The sequence below is a fragment of the Sander vitreus genome, chromosome 5, assembly GCF_031162955.1.
Source record: "Sander vitreus isolate 19-12246 chromosome 5, sanVit1, whole genome shotgun sequence".
Lineage (NCBI taxonomy): Eukaryota > Metazoa > Chordata > Actinopteri > Perciformes > Percidae > Sander > Sander vitreus.
The window spans coordinates 5423375-5448004 of NC_135859.1; the positions used below are offsets into that span (position 1 = coordinate 5423375).

The 24630-nt window shown below is 41.5% G+C and overlaps 1 protein-coding gene across 1 annotated transcript in view; it reads left to right on the forward strand.

Annotated features, from left to right (window-relative positions):
* LOC144517915 (transmembrane protein 132C) overlaps positions 1-24630 on the forward strand; it is a 177868-nt gene that overhangs the window by 132030 nt on the left and 21208 nt on the right. The window contains exons 4-5 of the mRNA XM_078250165.1: positions 38-224; positions 19393-19536. Coding sequence (XP_078106291.1) covers positions 38-224; positions 19393-19536 — 331 coding nt within the window. The remainder of the gene's footprint in view (positions 1-37; positions 225-19392; positions 19537-24630) is intronic.

Here is a 24630-nt window from a genome sequence, read left to right on the forward strand (position 1 = left end):
AACCATTGACTGACTCTTTTTTTCTGTGCTCTGGCAGGTCTGAGATGGGAGTTCAGAGGGTTCTCCAGGTGGATCTGAAAATGGAAAGCTTTCCGGAGCCGCTGGGTAGCCGCTGGATGGCCTGGCAGGTGGAGTACCCGGCCAGTCGTGCCGCCACACAAGAGGCTGAGACGGAGATCCAACTGGCACAGGAGGACCTAGCGGGCATCGTGCCGCTGGCCATGGTGAGTTGTGCCACTTCAAGCTCAGTGCCACACCCAAATAGACGGATCCACTCGTATCACTCTGACTGTGAAATGTTGAGCACCATATTATTTTTAATTTTACACTTTGAACAACATAACATTTGCATAGGTTTTCTTTGAGCACATGAATGAAATACTTTGCATTGGAGATGGCTGAGAATTGCTGCACTTTTTTTCATGACCGGTGGCAGCCTGAAGGAGAAAGATCATTGCATTCATGAGCTGCTCGCATGTTTTGTGCAAATTATTCGATTTACTAAATGTTTAAATAGCAAGCCGGGATGCAAGGGTGTTTTCTTGCAGAGTAAATGTTTATTTGTTATGGGTTGGTGTGTTTTATCTTATTTTGGTAGTCTGTTTCTGTTCTGTATTTTGCTCAGTTTCCTGTTTGGTTTTCTGTCTTGTCTAGCCTGGTTTTACTTTATGTCTTGTGTTTTCCCGCCTTTTTTGATTGTTCTGCCCAGCCCTAATGTGTTTCACCTGTTTCCCAGCACTTGTGTCACCTGTCTTGTGTTACCTCGTTACCCTGTGTATTTAGTCTTTGTGTTCCCCTTGTCCTGTGTCAGATCATTGTGTGTGTGTGCCTTGTAGCCAGTTTTGCATCCCTGTGTGTGTTTTTCGTCTCCAGTTTGTATTTTGAGTGTTAGTTTTCCCTGTGAGTCTTAGTGTTCCTGTTATTCTATTTTTTACTTGGACTTTATTTTGGATTCCTTTTACCTGCCTTTTCCAGGACTCCTTTGGTTTTTGTATGTTTTTTTGTGTATTAAATCATCAAACGATCCTCTGCTTTCATCTCTGCATTTTGGGTCTGCCATTATTGGCATTGAAATACTACTAATACCAGTACATTTATTAATAAAATACTGTCAAGGCCACAAACAGTGCCACACATACAGTGTATCGGTTGCTGCTTAGCAGCGGTGGAAAGTAATAAATCAACATGAACTTGTGAGTAAATATAAGAAAAATTGTACAAATGAGGTACTCCGACACACTGCATTTCAGAGGGAAATTATGCACTTTTTGCCTCATTACATGAATCTAATAGCAATAGTTACTTTTTTAGATCAGGATTTTTATATACAAAACATCTGATGAGTTTATAAAACAATCGACCCAAGTGCATGCTGGTCCTACACCTCCCTGCCTACACAAACCGGAGGTGCCTGTGGGGCTATCCAATCTTTAACAAAACAAAACACTCAAAACTAATTAGAAATACCTCCTACGCTACTCAATAGTATATCAAATAATTACAATTAGTTCCACAGTGACCAGCTACCACATCACCATGCTGCATACACGCTAATACATCAGTAATAAGAGGAACAATACGGCGCTGCTCCTGTAGGCTAAACAACAACCTTGTAACTGAAAATTACTTACATGCTAGCCTAAATTTTAAATGTTTGAAATCCATCACAAAATGAATTTGTTATTATAGTATTATTTTAGGGATTATGCATAAAAAAAATCTCACGTACCCCCTGCATTACACCAAAGTACCCCTAGGGGTACTAGTACCCCCATTTGAGAAACACTGATATAACAGATTAACAATATCACTCAAGAGAGGCTGAGTATTTTTTCTTTACTTAAGTATAGACAGGGGCGATTCCAGGATTTTTTAAGTGGGGTGGCACGGGGGGGGGGCAGCCTAGAAAATCTGCTTAGAAATACAGAAAATATTGGCTAGGATAGAACACCACAATGTAATTTTGCTAAACACATCACATTCATTATTATTTTATTCACTTGTTTATTTTCAACAAATTGTGTAAAATGGATAGTCATGGTCAATTGGCCATGTGACAAGGGGTGGGAATTTTTTTTCTTCACAGAACTGTATAAAAATAAAGTGCAGTACACTTACAATAAACTTGCCTCAAACTTTAACAAAGAAAACCTTGCTGTACACAGCTTTCAGATAACAGGAAACAGAACATAAATAAAGTGCAATACATTACATACATAATTTATGTCTTACAGCACCAAGTGCTCTACAGTGAGTTCAATATGTTTCTACTTCAAAACTGGCCTCAAAATTTCAACAAAGTACACGGCTGCCATACAATGTGTGATTAAAATGTATATCCATTTACCAAATGGAAAGGCAGCGATTGGCAGAACAGAAAGCAAAGTGACAGTACTTTGATCCAATGGAAATGTCAAGGATGGACCCAAAAATGCAAGAGGATTTTATTAACAAAAGATTTACAACTTAAGGTGTCCTGAGGAAGGCAGGCAGGCAGGCACAACGAAGATAAACCAAAATCCAAAAACCAAAAACCACTAGAAAAACCCAGAAGACACGAAAGGGAAAGGGGGGGGGAGGAATCATATTTGGGGGGGGGGGGTGCCCCCTCTAGACCCGCTCCTGAGTATTGAGACAGAGTGCGTCATATTCTAAAAACCACGCCCACCAGAGGGGAGAAGAACTCTCCACTTACCATTTACTTACTGCGTGAAGGTTCCTCCTCATCGATTTCGTCTGCTAACAAACAACAGAAAAATGCCTAAAAGCTGCTGTGTGGCGATATTCACTACCAACATGTTGTTTGCTAGCAGACAGAATTGACGAGGAGGCATATTCACGCAGTACAAGACAATGGAGAGCGGAGACTGACTCTATATTTTGCTGATATTATGTACATTGACTTGTAACAGAGTACTTTTACATTGTATTACTACTTAGACTTAAGTAAAGGATCTGAATACCTTCTCCACTCACTGCTGCTTAGCTGGAGAAGGCAGAGCTATAACGTAGGCGTGTCCCTGCAGACTGTGTTTAGGAGCGGGGCCGGAGGAGAGCATCTGGAGCTCCCAGCAGGCCCCTGCCTGAGGGCACACCTGGAGCTGTGTGTCTCCCTCAGCGAAGCACAGGTACTCTGCTGTGGAGTACCTGTACCTGTACTCTGTAGATTAAGCATAGCTCCCCCTGTAGAACTTCAAATAGAGAGCTTTGTTCAGCGACCCAGAGTGTACTGCTTCTGATTCAGATCAAGAACATTCAGGTGAAACAAATGAGCGACATTAATTTGTGTTGTCACATCGGCGCTGATTACTAAAACGAAAAATTGCATTCATTTCTATTTCCGTGCCTTCTGATCTGCATGATACAGACCTGCCTGCTGTGTCATGGAGATTGTCTAAGTATTGCCCGTAGCTGCGTAGATGATAGATAGATAGCATGTGGGTGGCTGTTCCTGAATTCAGAGGAATGTGGCACATCCATACCCACTGATCCATTCCCTGGATAATGAAAAACAATGTGTTCAATGCTGCAGTATTGTTTGAGTTCCTTCTCTCACATCCTTTTCATGTCACTGATGTGTCAACAGCCTGCTTGCCTTGCTCTAGGAATACATAGTTTGCTCTCACAAATGATTGCAAAGTTGATTTGCATGATTATCTCACAAAGGCTCTACTCATAAAGAGAATTGACCAGAATTTTTAAAAATCACATTTTAAATCAAATCGTTTATTTGATGTTGTTCAAGTCCGAGGAGGAAATACGTCCTCTGTTGTAAACGTGAATGCAGATGAAAAATCTAACACGCACTCCTCAATCAATCCTAAAACTGCCTTTACATATTCCGCTCATTTTTACATAAAAGAAGGGCTTTTAATGGCTCACTATAAATCATTTTTCGCAGTGGCAAAAATCCATCTCAATTAACCTGATATTACAATTATTTGCTATACTTGGCTAAATCAATTAGGGACAGGGTAATTTAGGCAGGAGCCTCTCAGGAGATAAAGATGAATAGTGTGTGTGTGTGTGTGTGTGTATGCCCAGAAAGGCTTGATTTTTTCCCTTCCTTACCTTGATTTGCTATTCAGAGGACCTGTTGTGATTCATTGAAGCAGCTGCTAGAGACTGTGTGGATACTGTGTCTTGAAAAGGATCAGGTTCACTGATCACCGCATACCTTTGATACCAAGATTTCAACATTTTTATTATTCAACCTTAACTGAAAACACGTTGATTGGGACAATTGTATTTCATTCTTTAATTTGCATTCTTTTCGCTCTTCTTCCAAGTGCGTCTCCCACACACACAACTTCCCAAGGTGCACAGCATCTCCAGCCACCCCATGGTACTTAACCCACAACACAAATACTTATACATGCCGACACATTCAAAAACCATTAACTCTCCCTCTGTCCCTTTTTCTCTCTCCCTCACACACACACACACACACACACACACACACACACACACACACACACACACACACACACAAGCATTAGGCTTTTTGCAATCTGCATGCACCAATACGGGAGAAGCACACAAGCGAGAAAGAGTCTGAATTAGATTACTTGGGATCACTGTGGCATGAAAGGCCCACAGATAAATTCCTCTCCCTTCCCCCTGCTACACTCCTAGCTGATAGAAAAGAGGAAGTCAAGTAATGTAAGAGCAGTGCTGTCAAACCCCCCTTACACACACACACAGACACATCACCCCCCACCACCACCACCACCACCACCTTGCCTCCACCAAAGGAAAACAACATCAGTGATTCCAACAGAAAACAGGTTTCTGCACACAGAACTGAAGTCACTAATAGAGTAGTGAAGATGGAGATGTAGCAGAGACCTGGGGCCTCATTACAGAGACTTTCTGAATCTGACATTCACTTATCTGAAGCTATGATAGAACAAGCAGTTAGAATTTTGTTTCTGTAATGAGGCCCCTGATATATAAAATGTGGGCGGACAGTCACATGCCCAAAACAATCAGCTTCTTCTATGGCAGGATGTAGTGGTGTGTTGTGTGTTCATGAAACAAATGTTGGATTACTTTAAGAGGGAACACAGAATATCATAAGGGAAAACCACACAGAGTTGTGGTCAGACCTATAACTCAAAGATGTCTGCCCACGGGGCACTGTAGATCCAAAATCATGGTTTAACTATTTCAGTTCCAGACTGTTGTCATGTAATGTACTGTAATCATTCTCTAGTCTTTTCCAGATGTACATCAGGGGGAAAAAAAGAGCACAAGTTGACTGACCATAATACATTTTTCCGCTTTTCAGGGAAATTGATCTTTATATGTTATACAGTAAGTTTTGCAGGTTTTTAACTTACAAGGCAGCCTGTGGCCATCTCTAAGACTGTGGTTAGTCAGTGTTCAGCAACTACTGATCTGAAATATGATCGACGTATCCCTTTTTGGCATGCTTTGAACATTACTCACTCACCTAGCAGAAAGAGAGCACTCTCACATCCCCTTTTTTGCACCACTGGTTGAATTCAGTCCAGTGTTTACTTGTATTTATGCCTCTTGTTTCAACTCCCAACTCCTGAGAAAAAAATCTCTGAGAGCCAAAGTAATGAGCAGAATGGTATAGAACACATGGTGCTGCAGACTGTAGTGTTGATCAACAGTGTTAGCAATATTACATCACAGACAGTCAGCGTTAATATCGAAAAATGTTGCTTAATGGAGCTTTGAAAGAAACATGAATACCCAGCTGCCTTTGTAGTTACAGTTGTCCAAGCAGCATAAAGATGAACTAAAAGCCCTCTTTGGTGTCATTGTTGTAGTTTTTTTGTGTGTGTTTTTCCAATAGTGGATCATTGTTGTGATCAGTGATATCTACAGTTAATCAAGGTGACAGATGAACAACACAGCCCCATACTTACATGACATTATAGGTCAATTTCCAAAACAACACATATGACACATACGTTCTATTTACCGGCGCACAGTGGTGGTTTAGTCATGTGACTATAGTCACATGACCATTCTAATTAACGTAACAGGCGCAGTTTTAAACACGTAGTAAACGTTCTGAAACAGAACTTATTAGGTTTAGGCAACAAAAATACTTATTTAAGGTTAGTAAAACATCAGGGATTGGCTTAAAATGTGTTACGTATAACAACTAAAAATGTAGTCTATATCCACGACGTTCCACTTCCTGGTTTGCGCCGTTGCCGCTGGAAATTCCCGCCGGATTTCACTCTTTTCGGCCGGATGTCTGTTACTTTCCGCTTTCTGTGTTGGAATTTTAAACTCCAATCAATTTATGAGGACTATCGGTTAACTGCTCCTCAGATCTCTGCAGGGTAAATCCTGAGTTTTCTGTTGCACAACTAAAACTACTTTTGAACGTACACGTTTCACCAAAACAAGTTCCTTCCCGAGGCTATTTTGCAGCCTCACCGTGGCTCTGCCCGGTGCTTAGGGCCGCCCATGACGATTGTGATTGGCTTAAAGAAATACCAGTAAACCAGAGCACGTTTTTCTCCCATCCTAGAATGCTGTGTGGACTAGCCAGACCCTCCTCCACAGCGCTGTGGAGATAGGTCTGGCAAAGCGAGACTACTAAAAATAAGGACGTAAGGTGACGTCACGGACATCATTGTAATATGGATTTTGTCAAATTTGGTTAATTTTTTTAAATTTCAAAATGACAGTTGACTTTTAGCTTCACATGGGACGAGAACCCTGGCCTCCTGAGTGAAAGTCTTGTGTTTGTTTGACCCCTACCTCCTCACGCGGAATTTGACGCTTTGATACTTTGTCACCTCGCTTCCTCGTTTGCTCTGGCGATAATTGCTACAGCCACAAAGGTCGCCGCCTAACAACGAAACCTAATTGTGGGTCGTAAGCTGCTTGCATAACCGACTGATACGGTCGTTTTCTGGGGGAGGTTGGACTTAGATTAAAGAAAGAAGAAAAGAAGAGCACAGGAGGAACAGACTTAAAGGAAGAAGGGGGGGGTTTAGAGATAGCGGAGAGGGAGAGAAACACAGGGAGAATTCTCCACTCTTTTTAATCTAGTTGAGAGGAGAGACTTCACAGAGCATGCTGAAGGCATCTGTTGACACAACAGCTCTGTGGTTTTGCTCTAGAAGGTCCTTTCATCTGTAATTAGCACTAATTAGTCTAATAAGCTAGACTGTATTTTGACGTAATGAGAAATCTGCTGTAATTGTGTTTTGACCAGAAATAATCTCATAAACCGAATGAGGATCCATAACTGACCGTGTCTCTAAAGGTTGTAATGTAATAAAGCTAATGCCTATTAGAAATGAGAAGCTTATTTTGGGTTTGATTACATTTATGGCCTATTACTTCAATGGCTCCTCAGACCCGTTCCCAGCCAATTTATGTCGTGTTTTAAATTACTGTGCCCTTGTTGGAATTGATTATTATAAAAAGGTATTTTTATTGCATTTTCCCAGCCTGGTGATGGGCTCTGCCACAGGTAACACCTCTGGGAAAGCAGCGGCATCGTTTTGAAAGACAAAACTCTTCTTTTTTTCCCCGTTCCCTTTGAAGAGGGCTCCTCCTGTGTGTTGCCACAGACCTACCTGCATTGGGAGGGCTCAGAGCAACGCTCACCACTTTGTCACCAATTTCAAACTGTGAAGCAGGAGTTCTGCAAATGCAGCAATTATTTCAAAAGCGGACTGCAGAAAATAAAAAGAGTACTCAAAAGTTTTAGTCAGTTTAGAGCGAGGAAGCGCCTGGGAACTCTTTCTGTCGACTGTAATACCGCTCGTCTGTCCTGGCTCATCTTCTCTTTACCGGCTTTTTTTTTTCATTAAGATCTTTTCTTCTTTTTTTCTCCACCTCTTCTCTTTTGCTATGTTTTCCAGACAAGCCTACATACATATATTAACAATGTAGATTCATTGCCTCCTTTGTCACCCTCCGCCTCCTTGTGTCGGCATCCTCTCACTTCACTCTCCCATTTCACTTAAAGTGTGAAAGAGCTGTGTGTTTTTTTGGGTCATCTTGAGATGGATTTTAAAGGCAGTAATTGGATGCCTGTGCAGATTCCCCTGCACAGTAGGAGGCTGGTCCATTATCTTTTACCATCGTGAAGTAATATGCTGCTGTCCAGGCTGCCCTCATCATCATTACCCATGCTGTGGATGCCTGGTGATGGAGAGGGAGCAAGAGGACAGGGCATCCATCAAATCTGGACTCATCAGTCTTCCTGTTCCGGCCGAAACACCAAACTGTGCTCACTCACACGAGCATCCGCAGCCATAGAGATGAGGAGAAATGAAGGCAGCCGTTTGTATTCACGTATACCGCTCCAATGTATCGTTAAACAATACATCATCACCCTGGCCTTCTCTGACCACTTCTGCTCTCACATGATAAAGTCATCTATCAACATCCTCCGATGAATGTTTTATTTTACCCCTTTCGATTCGATTCCTTCTGTTGCAATGCACATCTTCTCTGCCAGGCAAGTAAGATCACCAGAGCCATTTATCAAACACATAGTTAGACTTAGAGACATGAGCACTTACATGCCAGCTAATCATGCAAGCTGTTTATCAAAAGAGCACGTACTGTACGCCTTGCTTGAAAGTACCTGATTTCAGTGATCTAATAACCTTGCCCACTCAGTTCCACTAGTGCTGAGTCGCTGGGCATGCCGGTGCTGTTTTAGTGGAACAGGATAAAACATCTCCACATAGCATGAGTCATACTCCACAGTTTACAATAAGGGGCTGATGGATGGACCCCAAGGGTGCAATCCATTAGCATCTACTACAGCGTAGAGGCTGATGATGATGTGGTAGCACTAATTGAGGCTGCCGCATTATGCACATGTAGAGTACTACATGTAATTCTAATAAGGACAACAGATCGGGACAAATGGTCACTTAATCCAGAAAACGATCAAAGTCCTTGGCGCTGAATGGCTTCACATTTTGCCATCGCAGGATGTAAAAGGTATTCAGAAGGGCTGACACTCATTGTCACTGTGACTGCATGTACGGCAACAAGTACGGAAAAGAGAGAAGGTGAACTACTGTGCCTTCTCATGACACTGGGAAATACTTCCAGTGTCACTCAGGAAGATATACCCTGAAATGCTTTTGTAATTGAAAGGCCTTAAGTGACTGGGGTGGTTTTGTTACCTTTTAAACACACACTTTGTTACACTCACACAACCTCCCTTGTGTGGTATGTGATTAGAGCTTTAATTTCTGCTGCTGCAGAACCAATTTCTGCAAGGCTTGCTCATTACAGAGGCATCAGAAAAGGATCAGCCACCATTAAGAAAGCGAACCTTCCCACATTATTTTTGAAAGCTCCTCCAGCAGTGAAGTCAAATTACTTGTTTAATGTGTTGTTCTCATAAGATGACCAACAATGCATTCATGCATTTGTGTAAAAGTGTATCTTTGCCTTGCCCACAGAGAATGGTAAGGAGCTGTACCCTTTGGAAGCTCTTATATTCTAGTTTCTCTAATTGAATGCTGTGAACCTTCGTCCCCGTCACTGTAGCCCTCTTTGTTCTCCTAACCCTGTAAATTATGGTGAAAATAGTTTGTACAGCGAGGGATGAAGGGAAGGACGGGATCCAGACTGACACATCAATCTCAGAGTGACAGGCTCTGCACACGTCCATATCCCACATCTCTCCATTATTGTTAACTTCCCACTCCACACTCTTGCCAAGTTCTATTCATTCTGACTTTAATCCCGGCCCACTGAGGTTTGGGAGGAATGTGTGTATTTGTTTTTAAGTGGTAATGGACTCTACAGTGGAGCTGACCTTTGTGCCTGCTGAGAGAGGCCTGTGTCCAGAGGACAGCTAAGCCAAGCTAAGCCAAGCTAAGCTGCCGGTATGGATCTCGATCAGAGCCGGGTGAAGAAATCAGACCAGAGATCAGGAGGTCATCCCCCGCAGGCATGGTTGGCTGTCGGGGAAGAACTCTTCATCGATCAGCTGAGTGTGATAGATATTGGACTGAAATTGAGCACACTGGCGCAGGCAGGGTTGTTTCCTTGCCTTCTAGCCTCTGGGCCCCCGCTAAATGGGCAAACAGCAGGGGCACCCACCAGCTCCCTTCCCTGAGCCCCTGCAGCTCTCTCTCGCTCATCTCTGGGTGACCAGAGAGCTAGTTTGTTCCTGGTCAGGCTGTTCTCATGAACCATACGTACATATAGCTACGAAACGTCAAGCACTGTAATTTGTAAGCATTCCACTTTTCTTTTCTTTTTTTGCTGTATACACCACAATGACTGGGTGGGTCATTAGTCTCACATTGCAAGACCTTCCTCTACAGCACTGCAGAGGAGGTCTGGCTAGTCCACACAGCATTCCGGGATGGGAGAAAAACGTGCTCTGGTTTATTGGCATTTCTTTAAGACAATCGTCTTGGGCGGTGCTAAGCGCTGGACAGAGCAACGGTGCCTCTGCAAAATAGCCTCGGGAAGGAACTTGTTTTGGTGGATCGTGTACGTTCTATGGTTGTTTTAGTCGTGCAGCAGACAACTTAGATTGGACAGATAGTCTAGCTAGCTGTCTGGATTTACCCTGCAGAGATCTGAGGAGCAGTTAACCATAGTCCTCATGAATCCACTGGAGTTTAAAATGCCAACACAAAGAAAGTGGAAGGTGACAGACATCCGGCCGAAATGAGGGACATTGCACCTAAGCAATCCCGGAAATAAAACATTGATGATTTAGACTAGTGGGTCATTAATAAGGGTTGGGTACCAGACTCTGTATTTTTTAGGTAACCGACTGAATTACGTCGGTGTGGTAAACGTTAGACTTCCTCTGTGACAGGCAGGCATCACTTTGTTCACTATGCCCTGTTGGCTGACTGACAGGCTGGGGTTGTAGCAAGGCAACTTTATTTTAGGACATTTTAGCAACAAGGCAATTCAAAACGTTTTACATAAAACATTAAAGAGCAGTTTCAAAAGAGATAGAAATGCAAACAGGCTAAAATACAATAAGATACAAATACAAGAATAAAAGATACAGTGCCGTGTAAGAAATTAATAATTATTTGATAATTTGTAGGGACGGGTTTGGGAGGGGAGAGGGAGGTGGATAAATAGGTTTGGAATTATTTTTACAACTGAAATTAATTAATTAAATGTGTTATTACAGAGGGAAAGTACAGAAAAAAGGTACTGTTGGGTACCGGAACCAAATTCCAGATACCGGTATCGGTACCGTACCAAAAAAAAAAAAGTGAACGGTACCCAACCCTAGTCATAAAACACAGCACGTTCAAGCCGCAGAGCAGAGTTCGCTTCCCGGGGAAAACAAAGGAATTTCACCCAGGAAATGTGTGTTCCTTGAGACTGTTTTTATCCAAACCAGGATATTTTTCCTAAACTTAACTAGTCGTTTTAGTGCTTAAACTTAACTTTCGTCGCCGCATGACGCTGACTTTCAGCCGGCGGTCGCCTAGTTTTGTAGGATATCATACGTATTGATATGCATACATTATTGTAATATATCACATGCAACAACATGTTCTTATGAACGGGTCTGTTCATGAGAACATGTTGCCCTGGTGCCTGACCTTGATCCTTCCAGAGCTAAGCCTTGGCTGTTATTGAAATTCACCAGGGACACCCGCTCCTCCCTCCTGACCCATTGATCTAGATGTATTACAGGTATGGTATTCATTAGAATTGCAGGGGATTCGTCCTACAAACGTTAAATATTGTACTTCCAGCTACGTCCAGCCATGTTTTATTCAAAAGCTCCTTTTCACAGCATGAGGCGCAATTCATGGCCACTGGACTCCAGAGGGTGGCTCAGTCCCTCCAGCACCAGCCCTCGATAATTCCTAACTTTATCTTCAAAGTACAGACACTAATAAGCCCTCTGACTGTTAATGTACGCATATTATTGGACAGGCGTGTTTATAAGAGATGCCCTGAAGGTGAATGGATACAGCACAGAGCACTATAACTGCAGTTCATAAACCTATACCACTTCCAGTCACACAAAAAATCTCTTCCTTTGCATTCTGTATGTCTCTACTGAAAATAAAACATTTAAGATAGACCCTTAGATAGAATCTTTGCATTGTGGAAAATGAATTATACTGTCAATAACCTGTGTAGACTCCCTCAGAATAAGGGACAGTTCATTAGTAGACAGTTATTAATATTTGTGGGGAGATTCGTCCTGTCAGCAGCTTGTCACTGTGACAGTTCCCCGCAGTCAAAGTTTACCCGTAAATCATGTGCACTCATAAATAATTTACAGTTGAAAGCATTTCGATGTGACTAAAACATCAATACGGTCCATGAACTGTTGTGTGTGTCCTCTTACATAAGTGACTAAGCAGCTCAGATGAAGAGTTCTTCAACCGTCATTGGTTGCCCTTCTTTTGAAGTTTGTGAGGGCAACAATACGACATAAATCATTCCAGCACTGAGTCCAGTATAAGCTCAGAGGTATCTGCTCAAGTTTATACAGCCCTTTTTTTCCTTCAGGTGCTGTGAGAAGCGACAGGAAGCAACAGTTTTGTCTTTTGATGTTTTTTTTATTACCATGCTGCTTTCACAGACACACTGGCCTGCTCATCAAAAGTCAAATTCAGGTGAGACATTCAGAAGTAAAATGCTTTATTCTTTTATTTTACGCAGAGACACTAGATGAGTTGAATATTTAAAGGTCCCATGGCATGAAAATGTCACTTTATGAGGTTTTTTAACATTAATGTGAGTTCCCCCAGCCTGCCTACGGGGTAAGGCTCTGCCTTTGAGAAAATGAAAGCTCAGATGGGCCGATCTGGAATCTCCTCCTTATGACGTCATAAGGAGGAAGGTTACCTCTGCTTTGCCTGCAGCGGCATCGAACGCGTTGGCGTTAGTGTATCAACAGAGTAATAGGGGGAAGTGTCAGGTCATCATGGCAGCATTGTATACTTGCTTGAGTTTGATTGTAAGTTAAGCTGGTAGACAAGCAGCTGATGAATGAACCAGTGATTGTGAGGCATGAGAGTAGCAGGAATGCCAATCGGCTCATGAAAGTGCAACTTCAGTACTTTTTCTGAACAAATCCTATGCTTCATACTTACTTACTCTGAAACTGTCCTAGGTAGAGCATATTCATATCTAGGTATCTATCATAAAGGAGTAATTGTTTTGCCAAAATGCATACAGATTGCAAAAAAGAATTGTTCTCAGAAAGCACTAGCAAGTTACACTCATGAATGTACCATGGGCCATAATCGACACACAACAACGAACAGCAATCATCCGAACAATTCAGCTCCTTCACGTATTGCCACTTTTTGGGTAGTTGACTTCCACTCTGTACTGGGAATGAGGTGTCCTTTCTATAATGTCTCTTAATTATTGAATGAGGTACCTTGTGATCCGTGTGATCATCACCATGATCTCCCAATACCTTTCTCACAGCCAACAGAAATAAGCAGATCAGATCTCTGACCGGCATGTACCTCCTACCTACCATGGGGCTCTTTTTGTGTCACCTACTGCTGCCACCTTCATCCAGTCTGCCGGGAAGAAGCAAGGAAAAAGGGAAGACCGGAGAGGAACTGGCTCATTGTTGGAGGAGCAAAGAGTAGGAAAAGTAGGGAAGTGAGCAAGAGAGAGAGAGAGACCCTCATTAAAAGGCAGTGTGTTGGCTTCACAACCATTCCACCACTTCAATGCGCTGTCATGCGGTGATGTATCGCTCTGCATGGTGCTACCAAGGCCTTTATTCCCACTCTCCTCCATGTTTCTCGCTTCCAGCCAATTAAACACCCACTGGAATATAAGGGAGGAAGTGCCACATTGAGCATTGGGCAACGTGGAGAGAGGAGCTGATGAAAGGACATGTCTCTTTTAGTCTGCTTAATAGCTTCAGGACACCGTTTGAGTGGCATTTAATGTCTACAGCGTATAATTCACCATCCCTCGACTCACGTTTCAGTTTCCCTACACGTATGCTTGCTTTATCGCCAAGGGATAGAAATGTTTATCAGAAGTATGAATATTTCATTTAGAGTTGACTATTGGCATACTTAAAGGCCCCTTCTAATGCTATTGCTTAAGAAATGACTTGACAAATCATAAAGAGGATGTGTCCAATGACAAGTCATTAATCATGGAGGTAAAATCACCAGATTAGGTTTATAGGTTTTTTTTATACTACCTGACTTGTGCTTTTGGGTTTATCTGGTAAGCTTGTTGGCTTAAGGACAGCCACAACAATGCGGGGCTGACAGGACACTAAGCATATCCACTGTGTTTACCAGCCTCTCTTCTCTCTGCTGCACTATGAATAATGCAGGCCTTAAAATCCCAAACTCAACACTGTGCCTGACCTGTTCATTTGTTCCGTAGCCAGGATGGCGAGGTCGGAATGTGGATGTGTTAGTGCAGGGCAGAAGCAGAGGCTAATCGCAACAGCAGGACGAGCAGCAGCTTCGCTACTTCTCATGCTGCCCATGTCACTCAGGCTGACACCATAAATCTCACTTATTTTCAGATCCAACCGAGACACAGGCAGAAATTACGGCCCAAAGCACATTACCAGCTGGAGCAGTGTGCTGAATGCTAACAGAGAGATCCTTGATAAAGCAGACAGGCAGTTCTCCCACAGATTATTGAACAAAATCTGTGAGACTTGAGGGGGAAGATTGGCTAGTAAGAAAAGCAACACGGGTGTCAACGGTTGAGAATCTACAAAGCATGCTGCATGCAAGAAAACTTCATTAAATCAGAAAATATTAATACATGCCTTTGTACAACTCCATTACTGTCATGTTCTTTCTGTGTAAAATGCTATACAAATATAAGCTTTTTTACCTTGTACTGGAGAGTAGAGAGTGGCAAAAAGGAGCATGTACAGTATGTCAATGGGGAGGCACAATGAGGTGAAGAACAAAAAGATGAGACAAGTACTTGATTCACATATCTCTGTTCTAATCAATGCTCACTTTTACCTATATCTAAAATGCTATATGCAGAAGCCATAGAAAGTACTTAATTCTGATAAGATAGGTGTGCATTACTTTCAGATAGGTGCACAGTCGCCTCCTCACCATTCTAAATAAATGCTGATAAGTGATAGGCTAATTGTTTCAGGTGTTACTAGGCGATGGCTTCTTCTACTTCGACTTGGCTGGATTGCCAACCGGCCATAGCGAGCAACTGCCCCAGGGCCCCAAGACCCTCGGGGGTCCCAAAGGCTCTAGGAACATTATGTGGTGTATGTTATAATTTGATTCATTGCGAATTAGTTCAGTAATAGTACAATCACAACTGGAATAACAGGAGCCTTAATGTGACATCTGCATTATTACATCATCTGATGATCCATCTTGTAGAGGCCCTACACAGGACCCTAAAAGTATTTTTGTCCCAGGCCCCCCTAAAGGGTTAATTTAGCCCTGTCAATGACAATGTCACTGTGTTTAAGTGAGATAATCCATACATCAATGCACTTCAAAAAATAATAATGCACAGGGTGTTAATTTCCAATAATTTCAGTTTGTCGTAGATTATCTCTTAATATATCATTACCACATTTATCTTGAAACAATTGATAATAAGTGTGAGCAAATAAGGACTGTATACAGCAAGCAACACACCAAAAGCTGCAGATGGTACAAAGCAGCTCTCCCTCTCCCCTCTATGTCGCAATGCCTGCGCAGAACAGCCAATAGGAATGCTGTCTCTCTATGAAATGACCTGTGATTGGCCAAAGTCTCTCGTCACGGGTATTTTCTAAAACCTAAACTGAGACATTTCCCTTCGTTTGTGCCCTTCCTTTACACACAAACGGAGAATTTGCCTCTGAAAACGATTCTTTCTAAAAACTCTGTCCAGAGTGGAGAGTTTGGAAAACTTCGTTTGCATGTTTGCATGTAAACTGAGAAAAACTGAGGTTTAGGCAGCCAAGAGAGAGAAAGAGGAAGTAATTTGTTGCTGTTGTTGCGGGATTCTGATTGGCTAACGTGGGCTTGAGCTTCTCGTTACACTGCCACCTACAGGTTTGGCATGCTCTTGACGGCATATATACACAGGTTAGTGTAAACGAACACTTTTCTGCAAACGGACAGGTTATGTTATTTTTGAAAACGGAGAGGGTGAAATATCCGTTTATGAAAATAGCCGGCCACGTGTAAACGTAGCTTTAGACCGCTTGAATTATAATATGCTGAAAGAATATTATGGAATTTTTGCCGAGGGTTAGGGTTAATAAAGTGCCTACCACAGCTGTAAGAAACACAAACTACTACATTTGGCACTTTTAATGTTCTAAAAATAAAGGGCCATAAAAACAGGAAGGGTGAAGAAGGTACAGAACTAAGGTTAAAAGTTTTGTGAAATTCCCCTTTACGGTACTGAGCTTCTCAAATACGAAACCCATTCATCTCCAGCCATATAAAATCATCAGGTCATTTTTTCCAGTTTTACAGGCCCAAATTTAATTGCATCTTCTCCCAGACTTCTTCCAGTAAAATGACTGAGTAACACTGCTGACGTGCACCACTGGTCACCATTTTGTGTTTAATTGCACTGTCTATGTCTCCGTGTGTGGCCCATTGATGCATCACTGTGGGATCCCGCTGTGGCTTATTACTGCCAGGCCCTGCTCTCTGCTGCTCTCAACCTGCTGGGTCATCTCCAGCTGCTGTAATCTAACATTAGCCTCCACTTTCACCAGGTCCCAACCATTTACCCCATCATGTATTATAGATGACCCTCTGGAAATGGAGGAATCCCAGCAGACAGAATTAATTTACAGCAACTCTCGATTTTAAAGGGAATTGAATCAAAGTCAGAGGCACAGGAAGAGGGGGGTTTATATTGCTATATAACACTGTCACAGTCTATAAAATTGTAATGAAAAGCCATTTGAAGAGTAAGTGGTTTTTTTTAGATTCATTGGTATCTCTTGGCTCAACTAATAATCATTTCACTCCAAAGCTGACTGGTCTCAGTAAATGATGCTTACAAACGACCAGGCTCCTTTCAACCAAACTTAATCCTCTCTTTCTCTTTTTTTTGAATGACTCTGATTCACAAGCTCACAAACACAGGGGGAAGTCTTTAGAAACCGAGTTAACAGGACAGCGTACAAATCTTGTGTACTTCCTTGGTGACAATGGGATAGACAGGAATGTGGTGACAGGAAGTCAGGCACTGCAGATTGGTACTGTCGGCGCTTGACAGATTTAACAATATTACTCTAAACAAATGTGACATTTTATTCAACAGGCATCACTCCGGAGTTAGGTTTCTCTCTGAGTAGGTAAAATTATTGTAACTACCTTAATAGAATAGCACTGAAATGTCTTTAGTGCTGGCAAAGCTTCAATACAGTGCCCCAAAAAAGGTGTCTTGGGGTTCCTGCCCATTAAAATGAAAGAAATCCTAGCAGGGCTTTTGTGTAAGATCATTCTCAGTGGCAGAATGAAATAAGCTTACAATGAGATGCCTTTGTCACATTGTGCAATTATCTAAAGAAAGTTATTTCAGGTTCCCAATAACAAGAAAGCCATGTTCGGCGTACAGTACAAGTATAGAGAGGCACACTCTGGCAATCTGTGTAATTGAAGAGCAACTTTTTCAATCCAATGTGCATGTGTGACTTCAGAGAGAAAGTTACCTCAAACTTGTGCGTGTGTGTGTGTGTGTGTGTGTGTGTGTGTGTGTGTGTGTGTGTGTGTGTGTGTGTGTGTGTGTGTGTGTGTGTGTGTGTGTGTGTGTGTGTGTGTGCAATGAAAGGTTAAGATTTATGGTTGGAGTGATGAAGCTGTGCTATAGAACTTAAAGAACCCAGGCTGTCTAGAGTACCACTGAGGTCCCTCACTAATACAGCCTAGTTAAGTCTGTGGCCAGTAGGCTTAAATACTAATTTACACAGGACTCAGAGAAGTCTCGCCATCAATTTTATTATTAAAATATTATATTATATTAATACCTTATTATTATAATGTCTGTGCAAAGAGTGCTGTAGCTGTCTCTGCTTTTGACTCTAGTGAAATTCATGGTTAAGTAATTGTGAAATTGTAAATTAATGTCTTTTATTGATTCAATATAAATATCAATAGAAGACAGACAGCCAGGCACCTAGCAAAACAGAGATATTTAATCCCTATGAACCATGGAATACTTAAAAGGGGCTTAAAAGTCTTTAATTTGACTTGGTGAAACCTGCAGAAAACCCTGATATTTATGACCCTGAATCTACGATGTCCTCTTCGGCCCATCCAACCTCCCTGTGGTCGGATAGATCTCTGCTTTAGGGCATAGGGTTTACTGGAACTGTAGAGGTTTCACATTGAGGAAAAGAGGCCAAGCATACTGAAGGTAGAAATGGCATTCACTATGAATTCCAAACGAGGCAGTTTGAGATGTAGGACTCTCACCAGGCAATTACACACGCACAAGAGGAGGGTAATCACAATCACCACAGAGACTGCAGAGAGTGCCTTCAAATTGATGTGGATCCAGCACTGTATGAATAAAAGCTGGACCGACCCAGGGCGGCAACAGAAACACTCAGTGACTTCATATTTTACTGACAATGCGTCTGGGCAGAGAAGCAAATGATTCATGGAAAAATGCGGAGTGTAATAGGGCGTGAATAATATCCACGCATGAAATGTAATTCTTTAAGCATTCAATTTGTCCCCTGTCGATGATCAAGTAAAAATCAAAATGTTATCTGCCGATCTGTAATTGTGCTGACTAGCCAACCATAATGTAATGCTAATTACTTTCATTAATTAGCTGGCTGAAGAGCGTGGCGGAAAGGAGAAGGTTCTGTATGTATCCCGATAATTACACTCCCAATAAATACAATAACCCCCAAATAGTTAATGGTTAATATCATATTTAGCAACATAGCTTAGAATGGAATTGGAATTTTTGCCAAAACAACGCAAAGTTAATGCACTCAGCCTGAACATACTGAGAAAATGTGATGTGACAATGGTAAAAGAAAAACATTTTGAGGAGTTTTCAAAGGTGCTACAAACCGAACTGACAAAATAAATGCTGTATTTTGCACCTTTAAAAGTAAACAAAGTCTTTCTAGGAGACCAACGGTGTACAGTATCACAATTGAATTGAAATAAAACACGTTCTTTTTGCTGCTGTAACACTGTGCCCCGTACAATGTGCCTATCAGCTGCCATGAGTCATTAGCTGTCCACGCAGCAGTGGTTCTGATTTCACAGCACTTTAGCCAATAATCACTAATTGAACGCTGATTGTGCAAAGCCTCTTTAGGCCATTTTCAATACTACTTGTTACTTGCACTTTTACTATTTTTTTCTGAGCCAGATCGGCTGTTATTGGCTGGCTTAGAGACCCTGACATGCCTTTGATCATTCTTTGCTCATCTCTCTCTCTCTCTCTCTCTGTCTCTAGGACTCTGAGATTTTGAACACCGCCGTGCTGACTGGGAAGACAGTGGCTGTCCCAGTAAAGGTGGTGACCATTGGAATAGATGCCTCCATCACTGATGTCTCCGAAGCAGTCAAGTGTCGCTCGACAGACGAAGATGTGGTCAAGGTCAGTAAGATAACATTTTTGAAAGAGAAACAAGCCTCTGTAAGTTTACATCCAACTGTTTGTATGCACATTTTCAGCATAGAAAAACCTGATTCTATTTCATCCTTACTGACCGCCAGAGGCAGTGCTTAACACTGCCTCTAGCAGTCATCCAGGATTCATAGAACCGTAGTTACATTCGTAACTTCCGGTTGATATGCAGAAAATTGCGACAAAGTGCAATGGAAGCCGATTTAGAGGGTAAATCAAGATGTACATGAAGCGTGTGACTTAAACGTCCACTTAGGCTTTACTGAAGAGACGAAACAAAGCAGCAGGCGAAAACATCAGATCTGTGTTGAGTGATGAGGAGGCTGTACAGTAACTTTCCTCAAATGAATACCATCATGTTTTTTATGAGGTTTCCACCATTTGAAGTTTGACTGCTGCTCGTCATCGCGTTGTGTCAACTTCTTCAGCAATGATTTAATGGCAGCCAAACATTTTCATCACCAATGGGAATGCATGTTAATTTGCAATTTCTTTCTTTTTTGGGAAATTTGGTTAAATTATATTCATTTGACTGCCTAATATATTAGATTCATTTACATTTAATTCATTAAAATACATACAAATGTGTGTAGTCACTTTACCGTAATAGACTGCTCGCAGTTTGCAAGTCCATCCTGTTTATTAGGGCAATATTAATTGCAATACCTAGTTAATATCAAATTGAACTGAAAAACAAACAGATATGTGCATGTAATGACTGACACTATGCAGGTATTGTTTTACAGACACTGCATAAGAACTTATGTGAAAGCAATACTGGGAGTATTAAAAATGCGACAGATGAGAAGATTGTCTATGTTTAGCACATCTATATAAATCCTTCAGAAAGGATAAACAAACAGCACCAAACAACATGAAAGTGTGTGTTTGATGTGCAGTGACTGTTGGCAGGTTGCTCCTTTATTTTTAGAGCCCCTTTCAAACCCAGGGCAAGCACAACAGAGTCAAAAGTCCCTTACAGTGTTATAAAGTTGAGGCCTTTGCTCTCCAACACAATCCCAATGACTGCTTAATAATCTATAGAAAGATTCAATGAGATACCCGAGAAAATCTGTCTTTGGTCTGTTTCTAAGTGGCGGAGATGTTGCTCGGTGTAGAAACAGCACCCTGCTGTGCCGATGGCTCCTTCCAATCCTGTTTCCACTTTGAACTTGTCAACATCAGAGGAGAATGCAGCAAATCAAACTAAAGAAATGTACACCAAAGAGCAATAGTGAAACAAAATCAAAAACTAAAACAGAGGACATCCTGACACATCGATCCACTTCATCATGTCTGATGGTGAGCTAGGGATGGTTAAGTTCCGGAGGGAAATTAAATTTGCAGTCAAAAAAATAAAATAAAAAATAAAGCCATAGCTCTCCCGCTAAGATCTCAAGGTCAAAGCATTCATCCTGCATGCTCACTGCTGCTCACTCAGGGAAGTTTTTCTCTAATCATAGCCTGCAATCACGTATGTAAACATGACTAATTCATCTGATTTTGACCCGGGGAATTAGCGAGAAGTAAACACAGAATGACATTAAACCTGAATAATTAATCACTGTGCACATTAAATGATGCTTCTACTCACTGGTGGCCCTATAAACAAAGTGAATTTGAAATAAATATCACAGGTCACATTTTTCTTTAAACCTCTTTGGGGATTTGTCTTGTTCAAACTAATTTTGTCTGACATTTATAGGCTGAAATAAGGTTCTGCCTCCATTATTTTGCATGTGCATGTTGATCTTTCTGGATTAGTAGTTGGGACAGTAGGGCCAAGGCATAAAGCCAGGTTCAAAGCAACAGTTTGCTTTATTTGTAGTCATTTCTCAAAAGCATCATATGTCTTACAATTACATTCCAGGATAATGTTAGTGTCCTTTCTCTGACAGAAAGAGTCTTTGGATCAGAATGCCATCTGTTTCACTACTGTGATTCTGTTCAGCTTTACAAATTTCACACATAGCTTAAAGCTTGTTTTGTAACTTATTTATGAAATGTAAGTAATTTTAATCATGAAATGAACGTGATTTATGAAATCAATGTGCTTCAAATTTGTTTGTATCGTTTTTGTGTTGTTTGAGTCTGGAATAGAGGATTTTATATCCTGTACCAGAACATTTTTTAATTGTTTTAAATAAATAGCTTAAGAACAATTCCAGATACATAACACATTTTGCAATGTGCATCTCAGATCATATTTTCACTCACTATGAACACTATTGCTGTCATTATTAAACGTTTTGCCAAAATACGAAACAATAACATTGCTGTCAGTGGGCTATTTGCTAGCTAACCATCGCTAACCACCGCCAACCACCGCTGAGGAAAAATCCAGATGATAGACTGTACCTTAGAATAACGTTACATGAAACAGGTGATTTAACGTCAGTAAGGACATTTTTAAAGACTTAAAGCAGCTATAATCAATATCTTTATATTAACAATGGATCACATGGCTGTGTGTATGTGTGTGTATGTCTGTGTGTGTGTGTGTGTGTGTGTGTGTGTGTGTGTGTGTGTGTGTGTGTGTGTGTGTGTGTGTGTGTGTGTGTGGGTGGGTTTGTGTCCCATTGTGAAACCATAAGTCAATGACGTCTCGTTACGTCCTCATTTTAGTAGTTTAACGTGACTCATTTTAGGCCAATCCCAGATGTTTTACTAACCCTAACTAAGTATTTTTGTTGCCTAAACTTAACAAGTTCTCTGTCACAACATTAACGTTTAAAGTCAGCTATTGAAAATTAACCTATTCTGTCATTTAGGCTTTAGCAGTGGAGATGATAGGTTTCACTCTGTTTTATTTATTAAACCTGCCCAAAGACTACAGATGGAAATTAGCTATTAGCTAGATCTAGTACAATGCATGTTTTTTGAGATTAATGTATTTTTGTACATGGTCTCTGATGTATATACATTTAATAATCTGATTTGATCTAATCTAATCTTCCAGCAGTATGCAGCTGAATCAGGTCACCTCATATCAGCTCGAGGACAGCAAATTTCCAAGGGGGAAAAACGTCTGAAGCACACAGATTGATTTTCAGCCTTTAATAGTGCAAACAGACCAACGTTTCAACACTACTGTGTCTTAATCAGAGTCAAAATGGACAAAGACACAAGGCAAACACATATATTGTCAACCATAACCATATAACCAAAAATAGAGCTCAAAGAGAATGAATGTTGAACTTCCTTCTGCCATGTTGACTGAAACATGACTCCAAATAAAAGATTATGTTGCTCTGTATCTGCTGGATGTGTAAATAGGCAACTGTTAGCTATGAACATCACCATATTGACTTAAAAGATGACAATAAGTCAATGTTGTGTTATTGCAGGTTTTAAATTCTGTGAGTTAAATATGAATTTTAAACACATTGTTTCTTCTGTCTGGTTATCTAAGAAAGAAAGGTCCAAACATTCACTTGTCACTTTTCTGACATAAAGCAAATGCTTTAAAATTTATCTTTGACTCCCGGGACTTTTTGTTGTTGTAGAAAACTGTATTTCAATTGCTCACATACACACACACACACACACACACACACACACACACACACACACACACACACACACACACACATACACACACATACACACACACACAAACACAAAGAACATCAGCAGCACAAACACATTCCACAGTTACGTTATGAATTTCCAGAGCAAATCTTCCATCTCCTTATTAGTTGAACTTACTCAAGGTCCTGCCATGAGCAGTCTCTTCTAACCGCTGGTTCCACGGAGCATGGCTGTCAGAATATGTACAGACCTTCCCCTTGCATCGAAGTGAGTGCTGTAGCTTATGCAGAGGAGTCTGAGCGGCTTAATTGCTTCTGTCAAGCCAACTCTGTGCACAAGCACGAGACAGGCTCACCCCACCTTCCTGCTCGCTACTCCCATCGCTCATATCTGCCGTGGATTGTATCTGTCTGGTGAGTTGTTAATTTCCTGGGCTAGATCCAGAGACAGCCTTAATGTCATCTGTAAGTATTCTCCCGTTAGCTGCCTAATGCATCTGATTAATGTGGCAGGGGATCCTCCTGGACGTTTATGATACTTTGTGAATCAGAATGATTGAGAGTGTGTAATTCACAGAAACAGTCCCACTCTCAGTCTGCCGCAACATACATATTGATTTGGAGCTATTTTGGCCAATCATACAGCACAGCAGGAAGGTGTAATGTGTTGGGAAGGCTGGGTGTCAGTTGTAATGTTTGCCATAATTGTTTCTTCTTTGTTGTTTGGGAATGGATCAAAGAAATGCCAGCAGGAAGTTTATTTGCCTGCCATGGCACATAAATTAGCAGAAGTGTATGTTAATAAATCCTAAAGTTGTTAACAGCAGAAGCAGAACCCAAAGCCTGGCGGTGGGGAGGCAAACGTCAGTAAATGTCGAGAGGTGTGAGCCGCAAGGTCTGCTGTTGCAAATATAGTGGTTAAAAGTTCATCTCCATGCATATACAGACTACCTTTAACAATTCTCTACAATAAACAAACTTCTTAACCCCCCTGACCACAGGAGACAGCAGAGAGAAATGAGAGAGTGACTGAGAGGGTGGAGGGGGGGAGGCAGGAGTGGTGGTTGAAGGAGCAGGGGAGGTGGTCAAGTTATTGTAAATGGTGTCATAGGGGCCGATTTATGTTTTCCTCTGTGGGTGCCCACAGGCGCACGTCCTTTAAAAAAAAAAAAAGTAGTCAAAAATGTTTTGCATTTCAGAACCTTAGGAAATGGACAGCGGCCAACACAAACACACACACCTATTAACTCGATAATAAAGCCGTAAAGTAGGCTTTCAACTCAGGACAGCGCCACTTCTCACAAATACAGATAGGATTGGAGATGAAAAGTTTAACTGACACGTAACCGTGATCAGCTTCGTGGGAAATTAAGAATCAATGCCACCGACATAACCAATCACACTATGACAGACGCTCCACTTAGCACCAACTGCAATGTTTAATTTTAAATTAATGTAGCCTACTGGCAGTCTGGCACACGTGGGTGCTCAGTATTTTCCATGGGTGCTCGAGCTCTGGAGCACCCACGGTATC